At 37.9% G+C, this 26,830-nt stretch overlaps 1 protein-coding gene across 1 annotated transcript in view; it reads right to left on the minus strand.

Moving 5' to 3' along the window:
* The window catches only part of BLNK (B cell linker), a 103,426-nt gene extending 81,692 nt beyond the window's left edge, over window positions 1–21,734 (minus strand). Inside the window, exons 1-2 of the mRNA XM_072869794.1 lie at window positions 21,633–21,734; window positions 16,712–16,774 (exon numbers count right to left, since the gene is read on the minus strand). Coding sequence (XP_072725895.1) covers window positions 16,712–16,774; window positions 21,633–21,707 — 138 coding nt within the window. The 5' untranslated portion in view covers window positions 21,708–21,734. The remainder of the gene's footprint in view (window positions 1–16,711; window positions 16,775–21,632) is intronic.
* Between the last annotated feature and the right edge of the window lie 5,096 nt (window positions 21,735–26,830).

Raw genomic sequence — 26,830 nt, forward strand, 5'->3', positions numbered from 1 at the left:
TTGGGAGCAATGGGATCAATCTTGGAGCATCTCAGAAAGTGGGGGACTTTGGGCCTTCAGCTCTCCCCTGCTGGCCAAGGGCCTGGGAACTGTGCAGAAGTGCTCCCTGCTGACACTGCCTGCAGAAGCAGCTGCCTTCCGCTTTCCTGCATCTGGACACAAACAATAATTATAACAAGAAGTGCTGGGAAATAGCTGAGCCTGAAAAGGCTGTACAGAAGCGGTGTGAGAATCATCTCGCTTCTCAGAGCAAATACTGTGGCAGAAGCGGTCAGCAATCTTAAAACTGCAACAGCAGTCTTAAAAGCAAAACTTATACGTGAGAGTATTCTCGAAAGATTAAGATCATATGCATAATTGTAAGCACATTACATTTCATCAAGGGAACAAGAAGTAGCTAATCTTAATGATAAGAATAAATGCCCTTGCTGAATCGGAAACCAAATGTGACTTTGTACGTGCCTGGCAGCTCCAAATGCTCCGATGGCTGGCCACCTTCGGTTTGGAAATAAACCACAGCATAAGCTCCTTGTGCATTTAAATTGAAGAAACAATTTTACGTGCCCACCCAGAAATCTGCTGAGCTACTTAACTTTGAAAGTACCCCTTGGATAGTGGGACAGATTTGCTGTACCTTCTTTGATACTGCTTTATATTCTTGAGGTAGTGCTTTAGTTCCACTGTTTAGCTTCATTTTAATAATCACAGTGGTTATAGTTATCTGGTACAGATACTCTTTAATTCATACAGTCATGAAAATGTTATGTATGTATTTCTGTAGGTGTCTTGAAAATGAGCAGTTTATTTGCTTGAATTGTTACCTCAGCCACAGTAAGCAACATCACTAATAGCGGGTAATCACTGAGTCCATCAGCAAGATCATGACTGCTGCATATCAATGGCTGAAATAACTTTGCGAAAAGATAGACTTTAAGCTGCTGACAGTTCATTGCAAGTAGGAGAAGGAACACCATATACAGTTGTGGTAATTTAGGTAAGCAGCAGTATTATCAAGATTCAATACAATGAAGTTCCCTTACTGTAAAGCATACACGCTAAATCTAGGTTGTTGTAAGAACTCAGCCTTCGTGACTGTTTTGTGTTGAAGGGACCAGTTGCCAATACTGCATGCAGCCTGTGGCACTGACTTAAAAGAGAAGAAGCTATTTCTGCCACTGGAAAAAGGCACATGTGGTTGTTTATATCAGTAGATGTCTTCATTCAAAGCATGAACCTCATCTGTGATGGGTCACAGCATGGTGAGTTAGATGAGGACTTCTAAGATGGGGTGGAAGGCACGTATAGCATGGAGCAGTGACTTCTCTCCTGCTCCTTGATGCTGTGCAGAGTGCTGCTTAGTGGTTTATGGCCAGGGCAGCCCCAAATTATGAGAGCCACCTCTTGAAGGGGCAAAGCCAAAGACTAGTACAGTATTAATCAATGTTTACAGTGATGCAAAGAGCTTTAGAAATTTTCTTGGTAAGTGCTTAGCTACAAAGAGGTTAAGGACATTTGATTTAAACATCTGCTTTATTTTTCCCAATTTGGAAATTTGAAAGAAAGCCTGTAAACATAACACTCCCTTCTCCACATCCCAACATCTCCTGCTTTTCTGGGATGCCATTAGATTTGTTAGTGTGCTTAAATGGTTTAATTAAAATCTTTTCTGGTCCAATGCAATATACAATGTCTTCTGTCAGTGCAACGTGTCTGATGCTAGTGATGCTTCTGGATGATAGATTGTGGTGAGGACAGCTACAAAGGTAAAGAGTAACTTAATTTGAGAGGTTTGATTTTTTACTTTTACTTTATCTGTTCAGCTCATCATAGCTAATGCCAGTTAGAAAGAAGCAAAGGAAAAGGTACTTTGAAAGTTTCTCATCTCCTTTGTTCTTATATGGAAATTTAACAGTATAACGACCCATTTGTCAAATGATGTATATCTATCTAGTACATGTTAAACTATTAGTTGCATTTCAGTAGGAAAAAGGAGATCTAGTTTTGAATACAGGACTCATTATGTTAGGTTAAACAAAGTTGCTGGTGTTTGTGTGTATATGTATTTCTCTGCAGAATATCGGTTCATAAACTATATAGTATTTGTGTGTTTTCTACTTCTGTAGTGCTGCTTGGTCTTTATACACAAACATTTATTTCTTTGGATTTCATGCTGGATCTGAGTACTTACTCAAGGTCCTGGGGCACCCAGTGTGTACCTGGGTGTGTACCTCATTCCCTTCCCCCTCAGCACTATGAATCTTCAAAAATGTAAATATCAGTCTTTTCTCTTTGACACTTGATGTTAGCCAATGAAGTCCATATCTACATCTGAAGTTCTCAAAGCTTCTAAATATTCAGCCTGTATAATCCTGCTTTTAGTATGTTCTGCATTGATTTTATAGCATTAGATGCTGTTCGGGAATGGTTGTGAAACAGACTTTCTTTAGGCTGTGTCTTGAAGTGACCTGAATTATTTGTGAAAAAGGCAATTAAAAAGTGGGTTATAAAAATGATGCCAAATGTAATTGAAATTACTGTTCCGCTATATATAAGCACACATTAATCTTTTAGAAAAAAACTGTTTCTACCAATTTTTGAAATTTAAATTACAGTAGTTAGCAAGTGTGGTTCTTGCAGTGAAAGAAATAGTAAGATATATATTTAAAATGTCTAAAAATAAATATCTTTGTTTTAAGGTTTTACAAGTCAATGACCCAACATCTTGTTGACAACCATGATTAAACACTTACAAGAAATCCCAGATTTCCACTGAGATACAGACACTGCTTCCTTTCCCTGCAGTTCATGAAACATTAACATTTGAATTTCAGTCTGGTACCATCTGACCATTTTGGAGCAGTATATCTTTAAATCTATTAGCAAGCTTGTGCTAATAGAGTGGGAGGAGAAAGGAAAACCAGCATGTTTTCTTTGAGAAAAGTTGAGCTTTGAAAGCTACTGAAAGTTTTTGAATGTTAAAAGACAAACCAGCTGAGATATATTAATGGGCAAAGAGCAAGAGAAGAGGTCAAAACTGTACATGCAAATGTCCTTTCACATCCTAGTAATTTCTGAAGATTCACATGGCTTCAAAAATAAGCTCATTCCAGGGATACAATACACATATTTGCAACCAGTTCTAATATTAGTCTGTCATTATGATGATATCTGAAAGCCAATTATATTTATGCTAGCATAAAAGAGACTAATACGTTAATTTTAAATTAGTCTCCCAAACCCAGCTGCCTTGTGTGTGGGAGTAGATTCTTTGTAGGAAAAATTCACTGCTGGTTGACTTTTTCTCTCCCTTTCTCAGCCCTCAACCATTGACTAATACCAAAATTTAAATTACAGTGAATATTTCCTTTTTTGCCTATGTGCCATTTAAAAATGCTTTAATCAAGGCTTTAAACCAATTTGTAGCGCAGAGTGACTGTCATGTACTATTGTCTACATGCAGAAGCAAACTAGTAATTGAATGAACATTGAGCACTAATGTAAAAATCATATGCTACTCTCTAAATGATTTGATGGATTCATGAAAGTCAACTGGCAATAATGGACAGTGATCATACATTATATAACAACCGTCCTTATGACTGGGCACATACACTTGTAAAACAGGAGAAGAACACAAAAAGAGACAAACATTTGAGTTTTGATATGGGTCAATTAATTAAATATCGAATGTTGACAAATTTTGCATGTATATTAGAAGTTAATCTACCACTGTGTTAAAAGGTTGGTAATGAGTCCCATATCAATATGAATCCAGTCCTTTAAGTGACCACAGCCAAAATAAAATAACTTTATTGGATAAAACTGGTCAATTTTGATTACATTAATTTCCTTCATATTTCAATAAATATTGAAAGTACTATTTTTCAGCATGGCTTTCTAAATCCACTTTAGTGACTAAAGCTACTAGCAATGATCAGATCACTTCAGTTATAGGATACAACTACTTGTAGCTATTTCTGGTGCAATTAAAATGTAAAAATGTAAAAACTCATCTCCTTAATAAATTAAGATGGCCACAGAATGGGTGGTGTTGCTAAATCTGTATTTTATATTAACTTATTTTTCTCAGTATTGGGGGGGAAGGGGGAGAATGGGTTTTAAACTTCAGACATGCAGACTTAGATAAACAAAATCCATTTAGAAATTTCTCCTTATAAATTAATGAAATAATCCGTAATGGTGTATACCTCCTACATAAACCTAAACAAAAGTGTGGTATTTCTACTCCAGAAGAATAAAGCATTAAGTAAAAAGAAGGCCATATTATTTTCCTGTAGTACTCTTTAACCCTACTTTTTTTTCACATGTGACTGTAATCACCCAGCCATGTAACATACCTGCATAGTATGACTAGATGCCATCTAAAGTAATTAGAAGTATTACTTGTTTTTCCCCATTTTCTTGTATTGCATCACCTGCCAAGTAAAAGAACCTGACATTTCCCATCCTTACATGTTTGTAAAATGAATGCTGCTTCCCACTATCTGTATGTGAGAGAGTGAATCTGCAGCTCATTCAGATGTGTATGTGAGCATGCACACAGTTGGATGATTGGTGTTTGGATAGTTGTTGACCTTCTGACTGATGGCCATGCTTATGTGGAGTATCTGTGGATCTGAGTACCATTTAGCAAGACAAAAGTGGCTCTATTTGGCTTTAGCTGATTAAAATTAATATCCAATATTTCATGAATATGAGTTACTTCAAACTGAAGCTCAACAAAGGCAAAATCATATTCCAGAAATTCTTGGCCTTGGAACTATATTTCATGTTACACTGTGGAAATCCAGCCATTGTCTGCAAATGTCAGATTATACCCACTTTATCTGTGCTGCCCAAATGGATATTTCTCCCATTTGGAACCAAAGTGGTGCTTTGGATTATGATGAAAAACATAGGAAAACATAAAAAAAAATCTCCTATGACCTAATTGTTGAGTTCCTCAGTTTCTTATGTTCGTGAATTTATTCATGAGTACAGTCACAAAATCCTTCAAGACCCAACAGAAAATGTAGTGCTACACTGTAAAGTTCAAGAATACTTAATTGGACAGGGAAAAGGAAGAAATAACACCAGAGATAATGCATGGCACAGTTCTAAAAAAGGCTGAAAATTTGTTGGTAGAAGACTTTCTCTTGGGGGAGTGTATATGCTATGACCAAATATAACCCAAGGCTTTGGGGATGATACCCTTATTCTTACAGATTTTATTTGCTTTACTTCTATTGCCTCTTTAAAATTCAGTCCTGTGCTTGTACAGATGCATTTCAGATACTCTGTGAACCACCTGAATCAAAAGCATTCAAGTAAGAGGTTGGGGTTTTGAGGGTTTTTTTGTTTGTTTCAGTGAAGAGTCTCCTTCCCTTGCAATGTGATGCTAGCATATATGTGCTAGCACATATCTGCTTTTGTCTGGGTCCTGTAGTATACAGATCTAATGCACAAATGAAGTGTTGCATTTTCCCCTTCACAGGAAACTAAGGATTCGGGGCAAATGTCGACATCTTCCTTGGGTAGTTCTAAGCAAGTAAAATAGGCTGTCAGCTATACATATGAAATACACATTTGTAATCTAGTGTCTGTATATTTTTTTTAACGAAAAATTCATACAACCTGTATAGTTATTTATTTCTACCTTATCCTACATTCAGATGGTTAAGCACCCTGCCTACTCGTATTATGGTGATCAGATCTTGTTTTACTATACTGGGACTTTTAACTACGTTTAATGGAAAATCAAGTTTTTACTCTATCAGGGTCCTACCATGACAAATCAACTTAGGGCCTTTGTAAGGCCCTGGTTATTTTTAATAGTTCTCAATATTACGCTTTTCAAGGACTACGTTGCAATGGATACAGACAATAACACCTTTTAAAAATGTAGATTGCATTCAAGTACCAAGGGGCAAAATAGTTAAACTCTTAAGCCAAAAAGCCCAGCTAGACAGGAACAGTGGAGGGGAAAAAAAAAAAAAAAAAAAAAAAAAAAAAGTAGTGCAGAAACAAAACAAAAGCATTCTACAACAGGTCTCAAAAACATGAATTAGCAATTTAAAATATCTTTCATGGGAATTTTGTGCTTATTTGTTTACTAATGCAAACTTAAATACTACAGGTAATAGTACCTACAGAAAACCAAGTACCCTCAAGTAGAAGCTGTGCTTCTGGATTTGATACAGTAATGTGAATTTTGCATAGATTTTGCCCTTCAGTATTCCAGAGGCCTTAAATATATGAAATGATTGAAATTCTTACTCTTCTAAGCACTGGTTTTGTAGGACCTCTGGGAATTCTAATTTCTTTCCAGCATGCCTCTTTCTGAGCACCAGTGTGTTGTGGTTTTTCAGCAATGCAACCCAAACTTCAAGCCAGATTCCCTAATGCTAAAGTCTGTGCTTATGCACAGAATTGGCACTGGGAAAACTCACTAATGAAAGATCTCTGCAATTGTATTTGTATGTTGGTTTCTTTTTTTTTTTAATGTGGGCAAATTCCATGAGTTTTTAGACATGGAAAGATTGATAAATATTTTAATAGTGTCCTTTGAGCCTTTCAAGGAATGGATGCAAGCTTTCGTTGCTCTTAACAGTATGTTGATAACTGACAGGTTGTGCAAGCCATCTGCTGATCATTTTAAATTAAAGACAATATTACACTGAAATTTAGTAGTCACTACATTTGTAGCAATCTACAGGTTTGCTGTTCCTGTTTTGTTTGCTTTCTCCCCCCTCTCCCCTAGCATCATGCTTATTCAGAACAGATGGCATCATGTAAAAGAAAACCGGATGGCTTCATTTTACTAAGGGAAACCCCCTGACGCTTGGTACGTCAGATAAAGTCAGTCTTTATCTGACTCTGTGTTTCTTGTTTTTATAAATTTGCATGGCAGACTTCATGGATTTTCATTTTAGCTGTGTTAAGCCTTTTAATACAGCTATAACAGCTCAGTCAGCATTAGCAAAATGTGGTCAGGTTATTGTGGGTTACATCTAGCTCTTAGGCTACAAGCGCCCTTCTATGTGAGAAATTTACCAGCAGAACCATCCTGGCATAATCATCGTCATGTAACACCCCTGTGGATGTCTTGCTGGGAATAAGAGTGTACTTTTTTTGCTTTAGTTTATGTCACTTTACATTTAGTAGCTTTATAGTAGCAGACAGTATCGAGACAGAGTTAGAAGGTGTTTCAACAAAAATGTGCTTCTTTCTCTGCTCTTTTGGGAAATTCAAGTTGCTTTATTTATTTTTTTAAAATTATTTCTAGCCATCTTTCATTTCTGCAATCAGGACTCCAATTAGTTCTGCTTTGATTCAACACGAGCAGCAGCTCGAAATGTATCTCCTTGGAAATTTTTTACCTCATTTTGGCACTAGCATTGCCCATTGGTCCAAGCAGCATGTTAATATTTGGGGCCTTTCCAGATCCCCTCTATTTGGAATAGAAACTTATGCTAAAGCCAGATATTTTGTCTGATGCAATCCTGTATTTACACAGAAAATTGATTAAGTCTTCCCTTCCTGAACCCAATGGAAATAAACAACTTGCATCTTCAGGCTCTCACTGGTCTGTTCCCAGGAAGCTATATTGTCTGGTTCTCACAGGATTTCCTTGTTTTCAGTGGAATTGTATGTATTCACCTTTCCAAACCAACAGAGCCCTAAGAGTTGTCCCTGTCTTAGAAAAACTCCTTTACAACATTGATTTTTAACCTTGTTTATGCTTTCTCATGAGAAGCAATAATATTCAGCTGGTGTTAGTCTTTGCTGCAGGAAGAAGTATTTTCCCAGAAACCTTCAGAAATATCTTCCAGGCGAAGAGCACCATGGTCCCCCTCATCAAGAAGACAGTTAAATCAGTGCGAGTGCATTATCCTTGGGAACTCCTGGTTTAATCAGGTTGAGATTGCGTCTACTTTGACTTTATTGCCAACTTTTTTTCATTTTCATGATGTTAAGGGACAATAGAGTTATGAGTTTAGCCTGATCAGCAAGATCCATACATGTATAACCTAATGTCCTCACTGCTATTCTTCTGTTACATGATTACTAGATTTCCAGTATTTCTTAAAAATGGTACCATCTATGGAAACTCTACAGCCATTATAAACTGATGTTGTAAGAGTAGAGTTTCTTATAAATTAAAATTTCTAATAATAAAAAAGGTTCCTGAGAAAGAAATGGAACCCCAAAATAACATAAGATTTTTACTGTTTCCCTCACTGTATTATAGATATATGTGAAATGTCATATAGATGTGACACCAGAAAAATCAAATGGGCTTAGGCTTTCCCTGCTTATGGACACATCTGTTACCTGATTTATTTTCAGCTTTGCTTTCTTGTACCTGCAATTTTTGATGTAACACACCCTTTCACAGAACCAGCATAGGCTCTGTTGTTGATAAAATGGCTTGTACACATAACTGCTGTGGACGTACAGTAGGAGCAAAAGACTTTTTTTTTTTTTCTTTTTTAATTCTCTAATCTCTTTCAGTCATTTTGGGTGAAGTGACTGAATGAGGAATAGGAAACAATAGGAAACAATATTTACAGAAGGAAATGCTACTTGCAAATTGATTAATGTTTCCACCAGTTAGTTCAGGTCTTTCTCATTCTTTTTTAAAAAAGGTCTTTTAACTTTTAAAAGCCAAGTGCTCCTGCAAAGCTTGCGTTCCTGAGCTTTATTTTCTTCCACTCTGCCAGAAGGGTAGAGTACCTGTCTTATAAATGTGGCCTTGTCTAAGTCTGTACCTTTGGGAAATTCTCACTGATTGTTGCAGTTTAGCTCTTCGTTAATAGAAAAGCATGAAGTATAACTTCCTCAAATGCTTCTACAAGCCACAGTTGGCTAATGCTTTCCAACTGCTCTCTGTCTTGAGTGACGTTCAGACAAACAGACAAGACTGCCTATCATTGTCTAGTTTGGTAGCTTTGCATTGCTACAGCTGCAGCTATCAGTATGTAATGACAAATTTGGTCCACTCATACATGCATATATAAGTCCTTTTAATAAGAAAAGTACGTATTGGGAGAAGAGAAAACCTGCTGTCTTCTCTGCTTGAGATATTTTGCTGACTTCCTGTGGAACTTGTGAACCGAAACTTACAATTACTTCATTATAATCTTTATGTAACTTACAATGTGCCTTTGCCTACTGATCTTTTTTTATCTTTTTTTTTTTTTTTGGTAAGATCAGTCTTGTACAGAAGATAGTAAAATGGCGAGTTCATTTTTTCATTGTTTATCAGCTTCCCACATTCACCTGCCTCTTCAGGCATAAAATAAAGAGCAGAGAATTAGGAATTTATAGCCCTGTATTGGAAACACCTAATATGAAAGCAGGACTAAATTGTGACATTTTAGGGACTCTAGAAGATTTCTGAAATGGTTAGCAGCTGGTATTTAACAATGGGAGAGTGATTATAGTTTCTGGCTAGATTTTTAAAAATGACTAATGATTTTAGGCATTAGTGTTCTGAAGTTCCAACTTGTATGCATTGTAAAAGCTCCTGATTTTCAGGAAGGAAGGAGTACAAAAGCACCCAAAATGAAGATTCTTCAAATCCTAAATTGTCTCTAAAGACAATTTCCTAAAATGATCTCAGAGGGGGTGCATTTATATAACCAGGATGTTTGAATAAAGCAGAAACAGGAGGAAGTTCAAAATTGGAAACCCTGAGACTGTGTGGCGTTTTTCTATTTTTCAGCTCAGGGCTTACAGAGTCAATGTTGAAAACTATGACACAATGGCTTAAAAATTTCCACAACTTCTCGTATTCTTTTTCATGTTCCTTGAATTTGAAAGGTCCACAAAACTTGAAGGATATTTTTAATAACATTTAAAATTATCAGTAAACTTTAAGAACAAAGAATCCTGCATCAAAAGATATTCCTTTTAATCCATATTTAATGTAATTATGAATAATTTGACATTTAGAATTTTATTGGATTGTTGTGTGCCAGAGCTTAAAGAGTGGAAAGCAGACAAGCACTTCCCATCAGTTGCAGCTACTGCATAAAACAAACAAATTTATGTTCAAATCATTTCTGGCAGCAGCATTTGGAATATGAATAGAAATGTTCTTCTGTCACAGAAAAAATTAAGGGGCCGCTCCTGCAATGAATACTTTTGCACTGGCTCAGGATTTCTTACTACAGGATTACATTGCTAGATCATGGCATTAAACAGCTTTATTAAATTGCTTTTGAGATATTTGAAAGTACTTAGCAGGAAAATAATTCAAAATGATTGGATACAAATTCAGTTTCTAAGCTAGCATTCATGGGAATCTGGTGATAATGATGTTTGACTTTGTATCTTAGTCTAATATTTTCTTTTGAGTGTTTTCTTTACTAATGATAATATGTTTTGAAAGTAATAAACTGATAGCTAAAATCACTTGTGGTCTTAAGCGTCAGATAATGATGCATAACTTCATGGTGCCCTAGATTTCAGAAATTACATCTACATTCAGTAACCTATCTTCATATTTAGCTTTTGTTTTGTTTTTGAAGAATAAGGATAAATATGCAATTTTTGCTTTTACTTTACAGATGCCTTATGCTTTGTTGAAGATGCATGAATATGTAATGTCCTTGTACCTTACTACTTAATTGAAGATGATTGATAAGCAGCAGATGTGCTAAGCCGTAAAATATCTCCCTTTTAGCCTGCGTCTCTTTAAGGTCACTCTTTGATTCTAGTTACTTTATATGTTTAACAACATTTGCCTCCTTTCTATGGTACGTTCTTATCATTTTCCTCTTTTTGAAATGACTGTAAGTACCTGCGGTTCTGCTTTTAGAAACAGTTTCCAGTTTGGTTAGAAACAGCAAGAAACAGAACCAAACCCCTCCCTCCTTGACAGTTGATGATGTTCAGGGTGACCTAGGACGCTGTTGCTAGCTGTCCCTTCGCTGGCAGCCCCCCTGCATTGCTCTGCAAGAACTGCTAAGGGGCGAAGATCGCGCTTATCTGCTCTTTGTTACATTTTCTGCCCTCTGTTTTAATGCTTTGCATCCATCTCCCCTGAGGAGAAACTATTTTCAGTTTCCACCTGCCCTGAGAAACTTTCACTTTAAACAGTTTTATTTTAACAGTGTTTTCAAAGTCTGTAAAGCACTTGCTATAGGGATACATGCCAAGATCGCTTGTCTTTGCACAAAGGCGTTCAAGCTCTTAAGGGCCTGGCTCCTACCACGATCTAGGCCCTTCATCGAGAAGGTGAGCCCAGAGCCTGTAGAAATACCTGGAAATGAAGGTGTTTCTGAAAAAATACCTTTCGTATCTGAGGCAGCTCAGCTGCTTCTAACGGGGAACCTCTACAGCTGAGAAGGAGGGAAATGAGGAAAGCCCGTAGGACTGCAAATCAATGAGAAATGTCACCAGGAGAAATTTCCTTTCATGAACAATAGGACCTAATTGAGGAGAAAAGGGAAGGAGGAGCCTGGCTAAAAGCCAAGCAGAAGTAAAGCGCTAGGTGCTGGAAGGCACCGAAGGCAAGGCAGGGATGTGTAAAGCGGGGGAGACAGAGGGGCTCAGCGCCTGCAAAGTCTATTGGGGAAAGGAGGGGGGGTGTCAGAGGGTAGATAAATGTGAAGAGGAGAAAGGAATGTCAGAGGAACAGAAATTGTGCAAAAAGGTAATTAAATTAATGCAGCTACATGGCCTAACCATGTTTTGCAGCTGAAAATACATATTTTTGTAACATCACTTTTCTGTGGTGAACAATTGTTGGTTTTTGCCATGGGGACCTTGCGTGCTTGCCAAAGGCAGGACAAACAGTGCCTACATCACTTCTACTCACACAAAACACTTGGGTACCCCAAAATGTTAGTACTGAGGTTTTGTGTGATTGTAAAAAAGCTCTTTTTTTTTTTAATGGCTTTCTGAGATAAGCAGTATACTGCTAAACCCTGGCTATGGAATTGTGGTGTTTAGCTGTCAACAGCCAGCCTGAGAGTGTGACTCAACAGTACCTGCAGCTTGCATCATGTTTCTCTGGACCTCGCCCATATGCAAGCTTTCTATGCTTACTCAATACCTGGGGAAAACACTGCAAGAGTTTTTTGGCCCTTTCCCAGAGGAATTAGGTTATAAAGAAGTACTTAGGAAGCTTCTTATTTCTGTTGCTTAAGTTTCTAATTTCTGTTGTTTAATTTTCTTCTTTCTGTTGTTTATGTAGGACCTAGAAAACATTTTTTTTCCCTCTGGAAACTCCAGGCATTCATGGTCCAAATTTTATTTGTAAAACTAAGTATACAGGGATGGATGTCAGATCCAATTGAACAGAACCTGATGCTGGTTAGCTCTTTCCTAACAGCCAAAACCAATTTTAATCTGTCCTTCCACCTATTCCCCTACCCCATGCTGCTAAAATATCACTGGCAGTTTTGGGAAACACTCTCTTAGCTGAAACTGGGGAAGTGATTTAGGTCTTGTGGGACTCTGCAGCATTCACATAGCAGCAGAGGAGCTCTAGGTGTGCTGTGTTTGGCTGTTGTGGTCACTAGAGAAAGCAGATACGGTTCCTGTCCTTTCCTGTCTGCTGTTTCTGCATTGCAAGGAAGGAGCATCCAAGTGGGACGATAGTTGCTTTTTCTCAGTAGCAGTGCTGGCATAAATGGATGTCAAAGTACAGCCTTGGTGAGTTGAACCTGGCAAGCTCTGGCAGTGTTTTGCACTGGCAGGGAGGCACAAATCTCCCACAGGAAGACACAGGTTCCATTCTCTAAATATTACTCAAAAATCCCCAATAGTGTCTTGGTGAGGAAAACGGGTCTGGTTTTCTCCAAGGCACTCATATTCCAGCCATGCGATTCAAAGCACATTTTGAAATAGCAAGAAAGAGCAGAAATACATGAAAGTTGTTTAGAATCAATGTCTGACCATTTTGCTATGTTTGAGATTTCTTTTAGTAAATTTCTATGTACAAATCCAATAAGAAAGTCTACCTTTTTTCAGTTCTGAATTTCAAGTCAAAATTCACTGTTTTTTATATCTTTTTCAATCTGTCACTGGGAATTCAAAACAGAATTTAAAAAAACACATCAAACAAGCAACCTACTCTTAGAGGGAACTGAAAAGCAGAGTACAGTGTAGCAAGTTCAGATATTAAAAAGCAAGAGAGAATATAATATGCTGTGTGCAATGCAGCTGTGGCTAAATGCTGATTTGCACATTAGGACTAGATTAGCGTCATTCAGATGTGACCTGCATATTGAATAACTATCACAAGTATAGAACTATTGATAAAAAATGAAACTGTGTGGTACACTTCAGATCTAATATACCACCACTCTTTGGCATTCTTAGATTCTACAGAAGTGTAAAGGAAGAGCTACTACTTCTAAATTTTTATAAAATGCATGTAATTTTGTTTCCTATAAAAGATCAGTTTGATACTCAGTATGTTTATAAAACAGAATATAATATTACGATAAAAGTGATTGTTTTTTAGCCAGTCAAAGACAAGAAATATTCAAAGAAACGACCATATAAATGTTGATTACTCTATTTCTATTCTGAAACCAGTCAAAATTGATTTTTGGTATTGTGGTCAACTTGTATATTATGTGGCTACAGTGCCTGTATGACTCAACTTTGAACATTTTAAACTTCAAAAAGACCTTAGTATTGATAAATCCATCTGATTCACTTTCAAATAAAATGTAATTTGCATTTGACATGAGGGGCACGTTGTGCAGGAAGTCCCCCTAAGAAGTTTTGTATTAGTTAAGTGGTGGGCTTTAGGATAATTATTTTCTGCAGGATAATTATTTTCCCCAACTTTTGACAACATACTTTCTTTGGAAAAATTAAAAAGATGAGTATCCTCACTGAAACCACACAGGAAACAGAGGCACATCTGGTGTGTTGGTGGTTATATCCTGTGATAAACATGCAGCACACTGGCTGCAGGCATTGCTTTCCAGGAAAGGTACCTTCCAGCAAGGCCCGCCAGCATGCTGCCCGCCCCAGAGGGGCATTGCCTCTCCGAATTTTGGCATATCTCACTAATAAAAAAAGCCTGTGCTGCATATGCTTAAGGTGTCAGTGCCATGGCAGGGAAGCAGAGGTTTGGGGCAGGCTGGAGGAGTTTTACGGTGAGAAGAAGGGCTTGTCTGAGAAACGTGAAGGGCTGCTGGTAGGCATCGAGTTGGCTCTGCTCATGCTGCACTCAGCCTTCACAGGCACTCTTACGTGCTTCCTGCAGCAATGCCTAAGGACAGAGGACAGTTTTTTTCAGACTGTGCAAAGGTAAAACAGACAATTGCATGAATGTGCGGTGGGGGAAAGTTCACTAAATTCACATAGAAGACACCACAGAGAGTTGCTTTTTTCTTTACCTGCCAGACTAGAAGGAATTTTCTGTCCAGTGATACCTAACAGATCTCATAGGGAAAAACAGATCTGTATCTAAATATCCACCTAACGTCAGGTAGACACATAGAAATGCTGCACATATGTCATAAGCGATCTACACATGTGTATAATGTCTCTATGCGCTCATGTATTAGTGGTAAACTTGTATTTGCTTTTTAGAAATTATTAATATGTGAAGGTGAATCTGCCACTCCTACCTAGTAGATGGCATCAGGCTTGCTCAAGTGTTTCCTGTTTTATGGTGGTGTGGTTTTTTTTGTTCATTGCTGTCTAGGGATAGATGGCCAGCTTTTCTCTAATGACTTTTACCTCAATGTCCAAAGGTGATATTGAACTTCTGCTAAGACTTTGCAGAGTGTAGTGAAGTAAATCGTATGCCCCTTATAACTGAATGATAAAGTAAGGTGCAAAACCTAAGGTTCTTGCCAAAGGTAATAAACAGACACAACAAGAGAATCAGAATTTTGGATTTGCAGACACCGCCACACAAACCAGTAGATCCAGTTAGGGAATCATGCTTTAAGTGGTGTAGACAGAAAGTCAGATTTTCTGAGTAGAAGTGTGTACCATCTGGTTACTCCATCAGATATTGTTAAGGTGGATTTACTAAAGGTGTGCTTTCTAAATCAGACACCTTGTAACAGAGAAGGAACTTTTCATTCCTGGAATAGTATGGATTTCTTGTATACTAGGCTAGGAGCTCGGAATAAGAAAGTGGGCTATTGATTTAATTACTTACAAGTTAATAAACATATTAGCTTGTACATAGGAGAACAGCATCTTGTAGTTACTCAAATATTGCTACTAATGATAGCAAAATATAGGTTCTTGAATAATTTTTTTTTTTTAGTATTGTCATAATTAATTCTGTTTCAAGCATACCTTATTACAGATTTATCATGTTGACAATGCTGCTGAACAATTCAATTAAAGAACACATGAAAGCTGTAGGGAGGTTACTACTGGTGTGCGAGACCCATCTCATTTTCTCTACAATGCTATCAAAAATGGATCTTGCTCATTGTATCACACATATACTGCCACACTTTCTGCAGTGCAAAATAATCTTTAAAGATGTGTTAAAAAGAATACATAGTTTGGAGAACATTCTAGCAAATGGTTTCACTTTTAATTATATTGCTTTTTAAAAATTTTGTACTGCAGACCATCACCAAAGATCATCCATTGTTCCCCTTGCTTTTTTCACTTGTGTTTTGATTTGGTTACCACTAATGTCTGAAAATATTTCTCATATCCTTTTCCACTGCTGCTGTACAGCTTTACTTGCAGCAGGCACAAGGAGCCAACACATTCGCCCTTAGCTTTAACTTCACTCCCTCTTATCCAGCAATGGAGATTACAGCACCTTTAGCGATTTAATTTATAATGTGCGAATGGGACAGGAATCAGTCTGTATCTGACAGCTTTGTTAGCCCTACTATGCTAGCATGAATTGTTAGTAAAAAACAATTTTACTCTGTGGCCATGCAGTTTTAAACAAAGTAAACCTGCATGCACCTGAGTAGCTGTGGTCTAATGAATCACTTTGCAGGATTGGAGCCCTTGTTAACAAAAACAGCAGATATAACTCCTGATGCATCCAGGAAACAGCTTTGTTGAACAATGAAGTGCCAAGCAAACATAATTTCTCTGCAGTGCATAAATACATAACAATTATTTTACCTTTAAAATAGATCTTAAAGGTCTTTTACTTCAATAGCTACACAACTGGAATTAGTGGTAGAGGAATAACCCCAGTTCAAGGAGTTATTCTATTCCTGTCTTCTAATTAGTTGCAATCAATTAACCATACTCTTATGCAAAAAATTCCACAGAGGTCAACAAAAGAAGTTATCAGAATTTTTCAGACATTGTTCCTGGTATCTGTAAAATTTTATTGTAAAATTAATGTAGAATTCTATACTAGTAAATGTTCTTAATCATGCAAGTTTTATGAAAAAGCTTTTACATAAACGATGGTTTTAAAATGTATCTTTTCTTAAAAAAAACCCCAAACCCCTCTAAGTCATATTTCATGAGACATTCCCTGCCACAGTTGTGTGCTAATGGCTGATTCTACATATCTGCATCTTCTCTGGAGGAGGAGAAGGACTGGCTGGGATTTATGTTGTGTAGGGGCGTTCCTCGAGTCAGAGATGTAAATCAACACACTAAAATGGGAAATCAGAGCTGAAGAAGTGTGTACAAAGAAGGAAAATGTCAGATTATTTCCTGGCACTGTAAGGAATACAAGCCTTATGCTGAAATATGCTTGAATGATACCTCTTATGAAATATATGCTTACCAAGAAATGAGATCCATTCATGCCCAGTTTTTCTACAACCACAGCAGATTCAGGCATTCCAAACTAAGGTGAGAAAAAATAGAATTATTACAATAGTATGAAACTTGACATTTATAAACAAACTAATTGATATTTCCATGCTCAAATACTTGGGGTGGTGGAAATCTTTATACTATTTGACATGGATAATTGGAAAAAAGAATATTGGACAGAATAACAGTAATTCTAAGAAATAGGTAGTGAGTTCCACATAAGAGATAAGACACAGTATTACCTCTTTCTTAGGAAGAAGGATTACAGGGGATAAGGACTGATAAAATCGTGAATGGAGTAGACAAGATGAAATTATGAAGCATCAAATGTAACAGAAATAGAACAAGGACCCCAACGGAAATAAACTGTGGAACTTTAATTGCTATGGGATAAGAGGAGGCTAGCAATAGAAACAGGTTAAAAGGGCTTATGCCACAGGCTGCCATCAGTAGCTGTGCCATCACCTCAGGAAATGGTTATATCACTGACTGCTGGAAAATGAAGGCTATATAAGAGAAAGCTCTCTTGTTACATGCCTGTTTACCAACCCTCTGTATGCACTGGTGCTGCTTGGCTTCAGCACCAGATGATTGGGCTAAGTGTGTCTTGCAGTTCCCATGATAGATGGACATTGCTGGAAAGAATTCAGGTTCAGAAACAGCATTTCTTTTCTGTAACATGGTTGTGGTGGTGGTGTTTTTTAAGAAAGCTGGTGTTGATTATAATTTAAAATGAAACAGGAATGGCCAGAAGTAGTATCTCTTTATGACAGAAACTAAATTGTAATTTGGAAGAAAAAGGGACACGTTGGAGTTCCTTTATTAAAAAGCAGTAAAGAATGGAGCAGGGCTGAAGAAGTCCTAAAAGTTTCACTGATGTTTTAGCCTGGCTTTTTGAAGAAACTGCACTGCTATGCATGGAAAGTGGGAAAAAAAAAATCTAGAAATTCTATGGTTTAGTTTTAGGTAGTCCTGTGAGGAGCAGGGAGTTGGACTCAATGAGTCTTATGGGTCCTTTCCAACTTGAGATATTCTATGATTCTATGAAATCTTTTCTTTAATAATGTACCACTCTCAAAATGAGTTTTAGTATTTGTAATGCTTAGCTGTAAATTTCTGTATCAGTAATGACCAACTCGGACACTAACAAAGGAATATTAGTGAAAATAAATTATTGTCAGAGAAATATTTATGTGGATTTTCTAATGTAATTCTTTATTTCTAGAATACTTAAAACTGATCACACTTAGAAATGTTGAAAGTGTATTTTATCTACTTTTTTGATATGAAAATTTCATACATAGACATATATTCAGACAGTTTGTTTGGCCTATAAGCCAATCTTTCTATGTTTGAGTTTATAAGTTGTTCTTTTATACTATGATTGGGAGAGTGCTGCTTGTTTGCAATACAGAATAGATCACAATTCAAAGGAGAGGGTTGCTGTAGGTGTTGGACCAATGGGTATTTGTGGGATGTATTAATTTGCCATCAGTTGCACTGATGTTGCTGGAGAGGCAAAGAATCAAGGTAATGCACAGTTTCTGCTCTTGGCTTTTTCCTATCTATTTCTAGTTATTGGCTCTATCTCCAGTTATTGGCTCTGATGAGCTGCTTTTGTGCTTTGCCTTATACTATTAATAAAGCATGTAACTTTTGTGTAAGGGAAAATTTGATCTTTTTACATTGTTAGCTTGTCAGACAAGCAGATGACAAGCAGACGTCTCACTACTGGTGTTTAGTGATGAGCACTGAACCTTTCATTTTCTTACAAATACATTAACTTCATAGTATTAAGGTCAGTACTGAGGAGGGGGACTAGGCTACATGGCAAATGGAGACTGAGTAGATAAACTCTGAATGCACCATGGAATATCTTAGTGTTGTTGCAATTATAGTGTAGATGCAAGGTAACAGGGGAGTAAGTACATGTGCATGACTAGCAGGCTTCCATTATTATCTTTACTTATTTATGAGGAAAAAAGCAAAATCAATAGGGTTAATTCTTTTTTAGTAGTGAAGTTATTGATTTTATACAAAATGCCTTTCATGAGTTTGGAAACACTTTGCAAAATGGCTAGTTAGTAATTTCTGTACTTACGACACACCCAAATCTGTTTTGGAAACATCATTAAGTCTACAAAGTTAAGGAAATGCCAAAATTGCACTGTACATATGTACATACGCCTTGTGCATATATATTATGGCCCCAATCTCAGTATACCTCTTCTAGAAGACCCAGCCTCAGTCACAGCACATAAAAGCTGATGTGAATTTCCTGAACTGCTGTTCAATATATCACATTATGTTCAGTGCTCAGTGCTCATCTGCTATCTTGTACACCTGTACTGCACAGTATTCAAACCTTCTCTGAACCCAGAATGATTTTTTGTTGTTGTTCTGAGCTGTTCTACAGTACTCTTTTTATTGCCCGAGTGCTTCAGAAACATTAATTAACTGCGTTTTCTAAGACCACCCTGTGAGATGAAAACTCTATTAGTAAGGGGAGTTGAGGTGCACGGGAAATAAAACTCACACAGTATCCAGTGGTTTTGGATGCCTAACTAGAGCTGTTTAGGATCTGTGAGATATACATGTATTTTGCATATTCAATATTTTGGCATTTTTACCTTCTGAGCAGAGCTTCCACTGTGGGTACAACTCTCACCGCTTCTGCAGATCAGAGCCTGGAATTTCAAGTCAAGCACTCAAGAAATGTCATGTTTTTTCTGGGTGACTTACATGGCTTCAGGTAAAATGCTGAGCTGGGGCAGTGACACAATCTGATATTTCAAGGCAGAATTGAACTGACATTACCATGAATTCATCCTGTGTCTTTCAGCAAGCCCTGGCGTTGCGTACCTTACAATTTCTGTAGTGGCCCAGAGTAGTGCACAAAACACACATGTTTCTCTGCATTGAAAGAGGCAGTTTTTTGTGAAGGGAAAAGATAGCACACAAAGAAGCAATTGCAGACTATCATAATGTGTATGTAAAAGGGGGCAAATTCAGGTTATAGAGGTAATCCCACTTCTGGCACTTTTAACATTGAGCACTTGTTTCTGCAACCTTAACAGCATTTTAGGGTTCATGTATGTGTACAGCCAGTCTCTGGAGGGGGGGATCCAGCACAGCCCCCCAGCCTGTTGGCTAGCTGGAAAGGATGGCAGTACCTGGTGCTCAGGCTCTGGTAGCAGGAGCTGAACAGCTCTGTACATGGTGGCCGCAGGCAAATGGCTGGTACTCCCCAGTGCTAGTCTGTGATATGCAGAATGGCCAAGCACTTAATGCTGGTTATACTGTAGTAATTAGATCACTTAGCTGCTTTAATCAGTGATGTGAGTGTAAGCATAGGCATTAACAGCTTTTTATAAAGTTGGAAGAGTCTCTCTTAATGAGTATGAAGCCAGTAGTTATGATATGCCTGCTGAAATTCCACTGGAAGCCTGAGTTGTTGAACAATTGTTATTAATTTTCTGTCTTGTATTCTGCTGTAGAATTAGAGGGTACTTTAAAATCATTATATCTTCTATTAATTAGTCTGATTTCCTTTAAGCTGAAAGGCTTTGAGGTAATTAATTTTCTGAGTAGCTGTTCACAGTAATAAGTTTGCAGTTTAGCTGATATATTATCGCTATGGTATGAATTAATTCCATGGAACAGGTTAGGTTTCTCAATGTGGGGACAGTGGTCCATCTGTGATACATCTGCACTGTAAAGCTATTGTGGTTTTTTTTTAAATTGTACATGCATGAGCATATATATTTATGCACAAGGCAAAATGGAAAAATAATAATAAAAAATAAACATTTTAAACTTTGGTCTACTTCTTACTTGGCTACAAATGGAACTCTTCTAGAAACACTTCATAACACTGTATTATTTTCCTTGAAAAAGATTGTATGGTCCTTCAATTGAAAAGGATGAGAAACCTTAATGATAATAAATTCTCACTGTTGGTGTAAACCAGGTACTGGAAAAGATTGTGGCTTCTACAGTTAGAAGTAGCATGAACACAGACAAAAAAATCCTATATAAAAAAATTATATAGAGAAACTTGCATTAAAAGAAAACCAAAAGGAATGTAAAATGAGACTATATGTCAAAATGCAGTAAATGGACTTTATTGTGTAAGTAAGTTACAGGTAGAAGTCTAAAACCTGAGTCATAATATTCAGTAAGTGACAAGGAAAAATCCGATATCAAAAAAAGGATATATCATGGAGGATATATTTTATATATCTTGGAGGAGATTATTCAAGTAGCGAAAGGATGACTGAAGACAACTTTGGAATATTTTGTGCAGTTCAGGTTATTATACATATACTAGAAAGGACATTGCAGAACTAGGAAAGGTACAAGCAGACAAAGGAATGATTAAAAAAAAAAAAGCTCAAGTACCTTAAACTTAAGCAACAACTAGCAACTACTGTGGGTATATACGCATTGGGAAGAAAAGATGAACAGTAGATTCTTATTGACAATCTGTAAATTTTAAAGTGATATTCAAATATAAAATCCAGACCCACTTTCAGTGAAATGGTTATTTCTTCCCAGCAGGAAATAAATTGGGGCATGAAATACCTTTTCTATTATAAGAAATATCCCTGTGAGCAAACATTTTTATGTGATTTGCCACATAGGACATCTTAGCTAGCAGCTTCTACCATGAATTAAATTCCTATAAAAAACAGCAGAGCACCAAGAAACTCACATAATATTAATAAGTGATTGGGGGTGACAATTGCTGACTGATCTATTTTCAGTACTTTGAATATCTGTGCTAGATTTAGGATAAGGTATCTGTTTTTCAAAGATAAATCCAGTAAGAGTTTCTGCTAGCTGAATATAGACTGGACTGTCTAAAGTGTTACATATACATTCAGTACCTGTCTTAGGAGATCTGCGACTTGAAAAGCTGTCCAGTTCTCAAATTCCTCTTGAGATGGTAGTTTTGTGGCCATGTTGCTATCCAGTGAGGAAGGCTTGATCTGTATGAGTAACACTGAACTGTTGCTTCACTGCTCTTTACTGAGCTGCTCTAGAAGTCCGAGGAGGAAGTCCTTTTTGCAACTTTTTTCCTGCTTGTTCACTTAAAGTGAACGCCTATAAAGGGTGATTTAGGAAGTACCAATATTCTTCTATGAGTGACTATTTCCAGTATAAGGAAACTGTAAGTTATTATATCAACATATGCAAATATCTGTCATTACTGAAATCAGTTAAACAAATTCTGCTGAAAATCAGTATATAAAATAATTCTGAGTCATCAGCATCTTAGAGGTTTAAATGGAAACTATTTTTCATATCTACTACAAAAACAGTTAGTGATAGCTGTCTCTTGCCTACCTTGAACTCCTTGATCCAGCCGCTTGGATCTGCCTTCAGATTGCATTTAACTTGCTTGTGGGTTTTGACATGTTGTGCTGTGGTGTTCAGACAGAAAAAATAGAGCTCAGCTGCAGAACTTTTACTTCCATATTGTCACATCATGTAATCTCATTCTTTATGTCAAGTCTAGGCATCATACTTTTGAGCTTAAATAAGTCACGCAATTACTCTAAGGTGATGTATGATCTAGAGTTTTAGGGGGTTTTTTTGTTTTGTTTGGTTTTTTCCCACTGTCATTATTATTACTGCTAAAGAACAAATTGTCAATAAATTCATTCCAGTGCTACATTATCTTTTCAAAAGGTAGGGCTAACATAAAATGGTTGTACTGAGTCAGACCATAAGCTCATCCAGCCCAGCATCTTCTTTTCTGACTGTGGTCAGAAGTGAGCTACCTAGGAAACTGTACAGAAACAGGGCAAGCATGTAAGACTTCCCTAGTATTCTCCTAGTCTCCAACCGTTTTGAACTCAGGGACTTACTGGTCTGGATATGGTTTCTACATATGCTGCATACGTATATATCACATATGTTGCACCAATGATTCCCAAATTTGGAGCCATGACCGTTACCCTTTAAGGAGGGAGATGCACAATGGACTGGGCCGGCACAGCCAGGAATTGCTCCTCGGCTGCAGGAGGAGGAAGACAGATGTTTTTAGCGGAGGCTAGGGCTCAGATGGAGTCAAGAAGGAGCAGAGCCAAGGAGGCTCAGCGTGGGCACTTCTGCCCCTTCCCACCCGTGTCCCTGTCCAGCCATCTCCCCTGAGCTGCATCCCTGCCCCACTCACAGCCCTTCTCTGCCTCTTCACCTCTAACACAGAATACACTTCCAGTTTGAGAGGAGCGGCATGCACAGTTCTTAAATTGGAGAAGGGGGCGGGGTGCATATTCTAAAATGGAGCAAGGGGGGAAAGTTTGAGAGCCGTTGCTTTATAGAATGGGCAATAAAATTGCAAAGATGCAGCTGCAGCTGCTGAAACAAACCCAGATTATTTTGCTCAGCAGTTCTGAGTCACCACAACAGGAGAAATATGAAAGCTTCCATAAAAGGCCGGAGACCAAGGAATGTTATATTCTGCTTTCCAATTACTCTTCCTGTTTTATTTCCCAGTGCAAAATGGATTTGGGGCACATGTTCAAAGATTAAAATGGATTTCAGCTAAGTTGAAATGTCTCATCTGCTATCCTTCAAATTTTCCTGCATGTATTTTTGCTGTTAAGAGTGACTGACAGGTCAGTTGTTGCCAGTGAATACTCTTAACTCTTTACTATCTTGTGACTTTGCAGAACATTGAATCTGACAAAACTCAGCTCCTGGAATTTCAGAAATGCAGAATTGAGACAGAAGCCTTTGCAACTTAAACTTTGCCTCCTCAGAAAAATCTCCAAGTGCCTGGCTGTGCACACTATAAGAAAAATTATGTTGACTTTCATAGTGTTTTGGCTGTGAGTTGTTCCAAGGGGGGCAACATCTCCCTGGATGACAAGGGAGAGCGATACTCTCTTCCACTGTGTGCAGGACCAGAAGACAGAGGTGCATGTATTCCTTAAGAAATTTTGCTCGCCTAGTTTGAGTGCAGGAGTAATTGTGTAAGTAGTAGGGTCTTCATGTATGGTGGAGGTGGGAAGCAGGTGGGTGGGAGATATGTGTGTTACAGGTTTAATGGTTGCTTGGAGGAAGCAACAAAATAACAGATGGCATCAAGTGTGAAACATGAATAAAGTGAAACACAGCAATGCTGTTATTTCTGCAGTACAGGCTGAGTTTGGTTACTGAGTAGGTGTAAGCAGTTCCAGTTCAGAACATCGCAAAGGCGGATTAAAAATAGTGTTTTAAGGATTTTGCAATTCAGTGCATGCTGCCAGCAGTACCTGCTCTTCTTCTCACCATGGCCCAGTAGGTCACCAGCGTTTTCAGAAATACCGACATGCAAGGAGCTGCTCCTAGCTGCTTGCTGCCATCCGCTGTTATGTCCCTACACGCGTGGTAGTCCGCAGTGTGATCTGAAGCTCTGCACTGCCAGCTTGCCCACCTTGCTGTGCCCAGGCCTCCCTCGTCTCCCACCTGGCTTCTCTCTTACTGCTCTCCCCCAGCACTAACTTTTGGCTAATTCTCCTGTCATTGCCTGTGTTGACATTGCCTTAATTTTGTATTCTGGGTTCTCAGGAGAGTACTCTCAAGAGGCCAGTGTTTATGCAGTTCACCTCTCTCCACTGAGTGAGACAGAAATCTATTAGGGAAGGTCATGTTCAGCTTTGTGTTCCCAAAGGGGCTGTAGCAGAGGTGGTTGAACCACAGGGACCATAGCTTGCAAGAAATATTTTGCCATTTGTGTTTTAGTCAGATTAAAAATGATGACAACAACAAAAAATAAAAAAAACAGGGACATGGAGAGGCCTATCTAGGATCCTGCAACTTGTCTCTTGATGTTGATATTGATGTTGGCTTGATCAGTGCTGTGGTTTTCTTTCCTCAAGTGCACGCAACAAAAATGGAGAATATCATCATGCATTTCCCTTTGCTTTCCACTACCCTCATGGGGATTATTTCAAGTATTGTTGGCTAGGAGGACCCCAGATTTCATTACCAATTGTACTTACTACTCTCGTACTCCTAGTTAGTCTATGCACTGTATCACCTTTCATGGCAATCCAAGTAAATATGTGCACTTGAACACACCTTAGCTGTGCAGGCTGCGGTGGGGGGATCCTTGAGCAGAATATTGAGGCTTCCAGAATCCACCAGATAAAGACAGGCCACAGGCACTGTTTCTTTCCAAACAGCCAGGTGCCTACACGTAACTTTCAAGCAAATTGTAGAGACTTGAATGAGAACCAGCACTAGCCCTGGGCAGGTCATGCTCACTCGCTACTGAATATTCCCTAGAGCCTCTTGATTTGGCATGGACACTGGCAGACTTAAAAATGTGTTTGGGTACACGTGCAGAGTGTAATCTGTTATTTTATGCTTGTATCTAACTGGAGACATTAACACTTTTCATCCGTACTGTTTACCATTTCACTCCTCAAAAAAAGGTGGAAATCTGATTCTGTATATTAAGAAATTTCATTTTTCTGGCCCCCTTAGCAAAAATGACATCTAGTACTTGAGAACTACCAAATTTCAGAGGAATCTTAGTTAACGTGTGCGTTTTATACACCAGGTAATTTGACCTCTAAACAGAAGGTCATTCTCATACAGAACTTGTACGTAAAGCAGAGCTAACACATCATTACAGTATATATTTGAATGATTTTTTTTCCTACAGTCTGGAATGTGCAAGACACATAGGAGGCATGTTTTTACAGGCTACAGCTCCTTGGAGTTTCATAAAGTAAGTTCTCAATTTGCAATTTCATAGAAATGGTTAATAAGCAGTATAAAAACTGACTCCTAGATCATACCACTGGCATTTCTTACTAAATACAACTATATATTTTCATGAACATAAGCACTAAACATGTTAAATTATTTCAAAACTTTCAAAGTCAAGTTCTGCTTTGCAAAAGCCCATAGCAGCTGCATGCAACTTATTTTACTGGATATAACACTGGAATACTGCTCTCGGGAAAATGTACTTGAGCAAAATAGCTCAATGAAGTATTACTGTGTATAAAATATGAGCCATTGTCACTGAATTTTTTTGCCCATTTTATACAAAAATAATGAAAGGAACATGACTTACCATATACTAATTTTTCTTCTCCCGGGCACACATGTTGGAGTTGATTCCAAATAAGTTAAAGGAGCAGTTTCTCATGTCTGCTCTTCCCCCTTAAACTGTCCCGTATGTATTTTGTTGTTAGTGTGATTGACAGGCTTGGCATTCATGGTGGGTGGGAGAAAAACATTCTTAAAGTAAAAAGCTGGAATAGTGTTGTAGTCTGAATAAGCTCACAGAGAACATCAGAAAATGAAGGATTACTTACAGTTATCTGTCTAGAAGTTTGATAAAATTTTGCTAATTGGTTTTGTCTTTTTTTTATTTAACAGGAAATAAAAATAACAGTATCAACAGAAATCATAGCGTCTGGAAGGGACCTTGGGAGGTCTAGGCAGGGCTTCAGCAGAGAGGCAGGATCAAATACAACTAGAGTAAATCGGCTCAGTCTTGGAAATCAGTTTGGTAACCCCTTTTTCTAACTGTGCGTTCTTGGGGTTAGCATCAGGTTCACCATGTCCTTGGGTGGCACAGCAGGAGGAAGAACTAATAATTCTGTGCTATACTGCTGGAGGATGCAAGAGAAAGTGCCCTTGGTAAAGATAATTGCTGTCTAAGCACCAGAGGGGCTGAGCCTAGACCTCCTCTCTTTCCTGAGGAAGCAAACCCAGTTTCCTTAGCATTTCTTCGTAAGTAATGATTGTCTTGTTTAATCTTTTTGTTCTCAGCATTCTCTTCAGTTTGGCTCCATCTTGACTGAAAAATAGGGTGGCCAAACTGTTCCCAGTATGCTATTCTTCATTCCGTGGTAACTGCTTCTGTCTTGGCGATATCCCAATGTACTTTAGAAGTGTGCTTGTTATTCAACATCCATGTTATTAACAAAATACTGAATACAATTAAGGCCAGAACAAATTCCTGTGGGACCCTACTTGAAATACCCACTGAGTTTGAAAGTGATTCGCAGATATCTTCTCAATGTAAGTCAGATGAGCACTTACAATATATGGTACTTTTATCACATTTCTCTAG

Source organism: Ciconia boyciana, chromosome 8, assembly GCF_034638445.1.
Source record: "Ciconia boyciana chromosome 8, ASM3463844v1, whole genome shotgun sequence".
In the NCBI taxonomy this organism is placed as follows: domain Eukaryota; kingdom Metazoa; phylum Chordata; class Aves; order Ciconiiformes; family Ciconiidae; genus Ciconia; species Ciconia boyciana.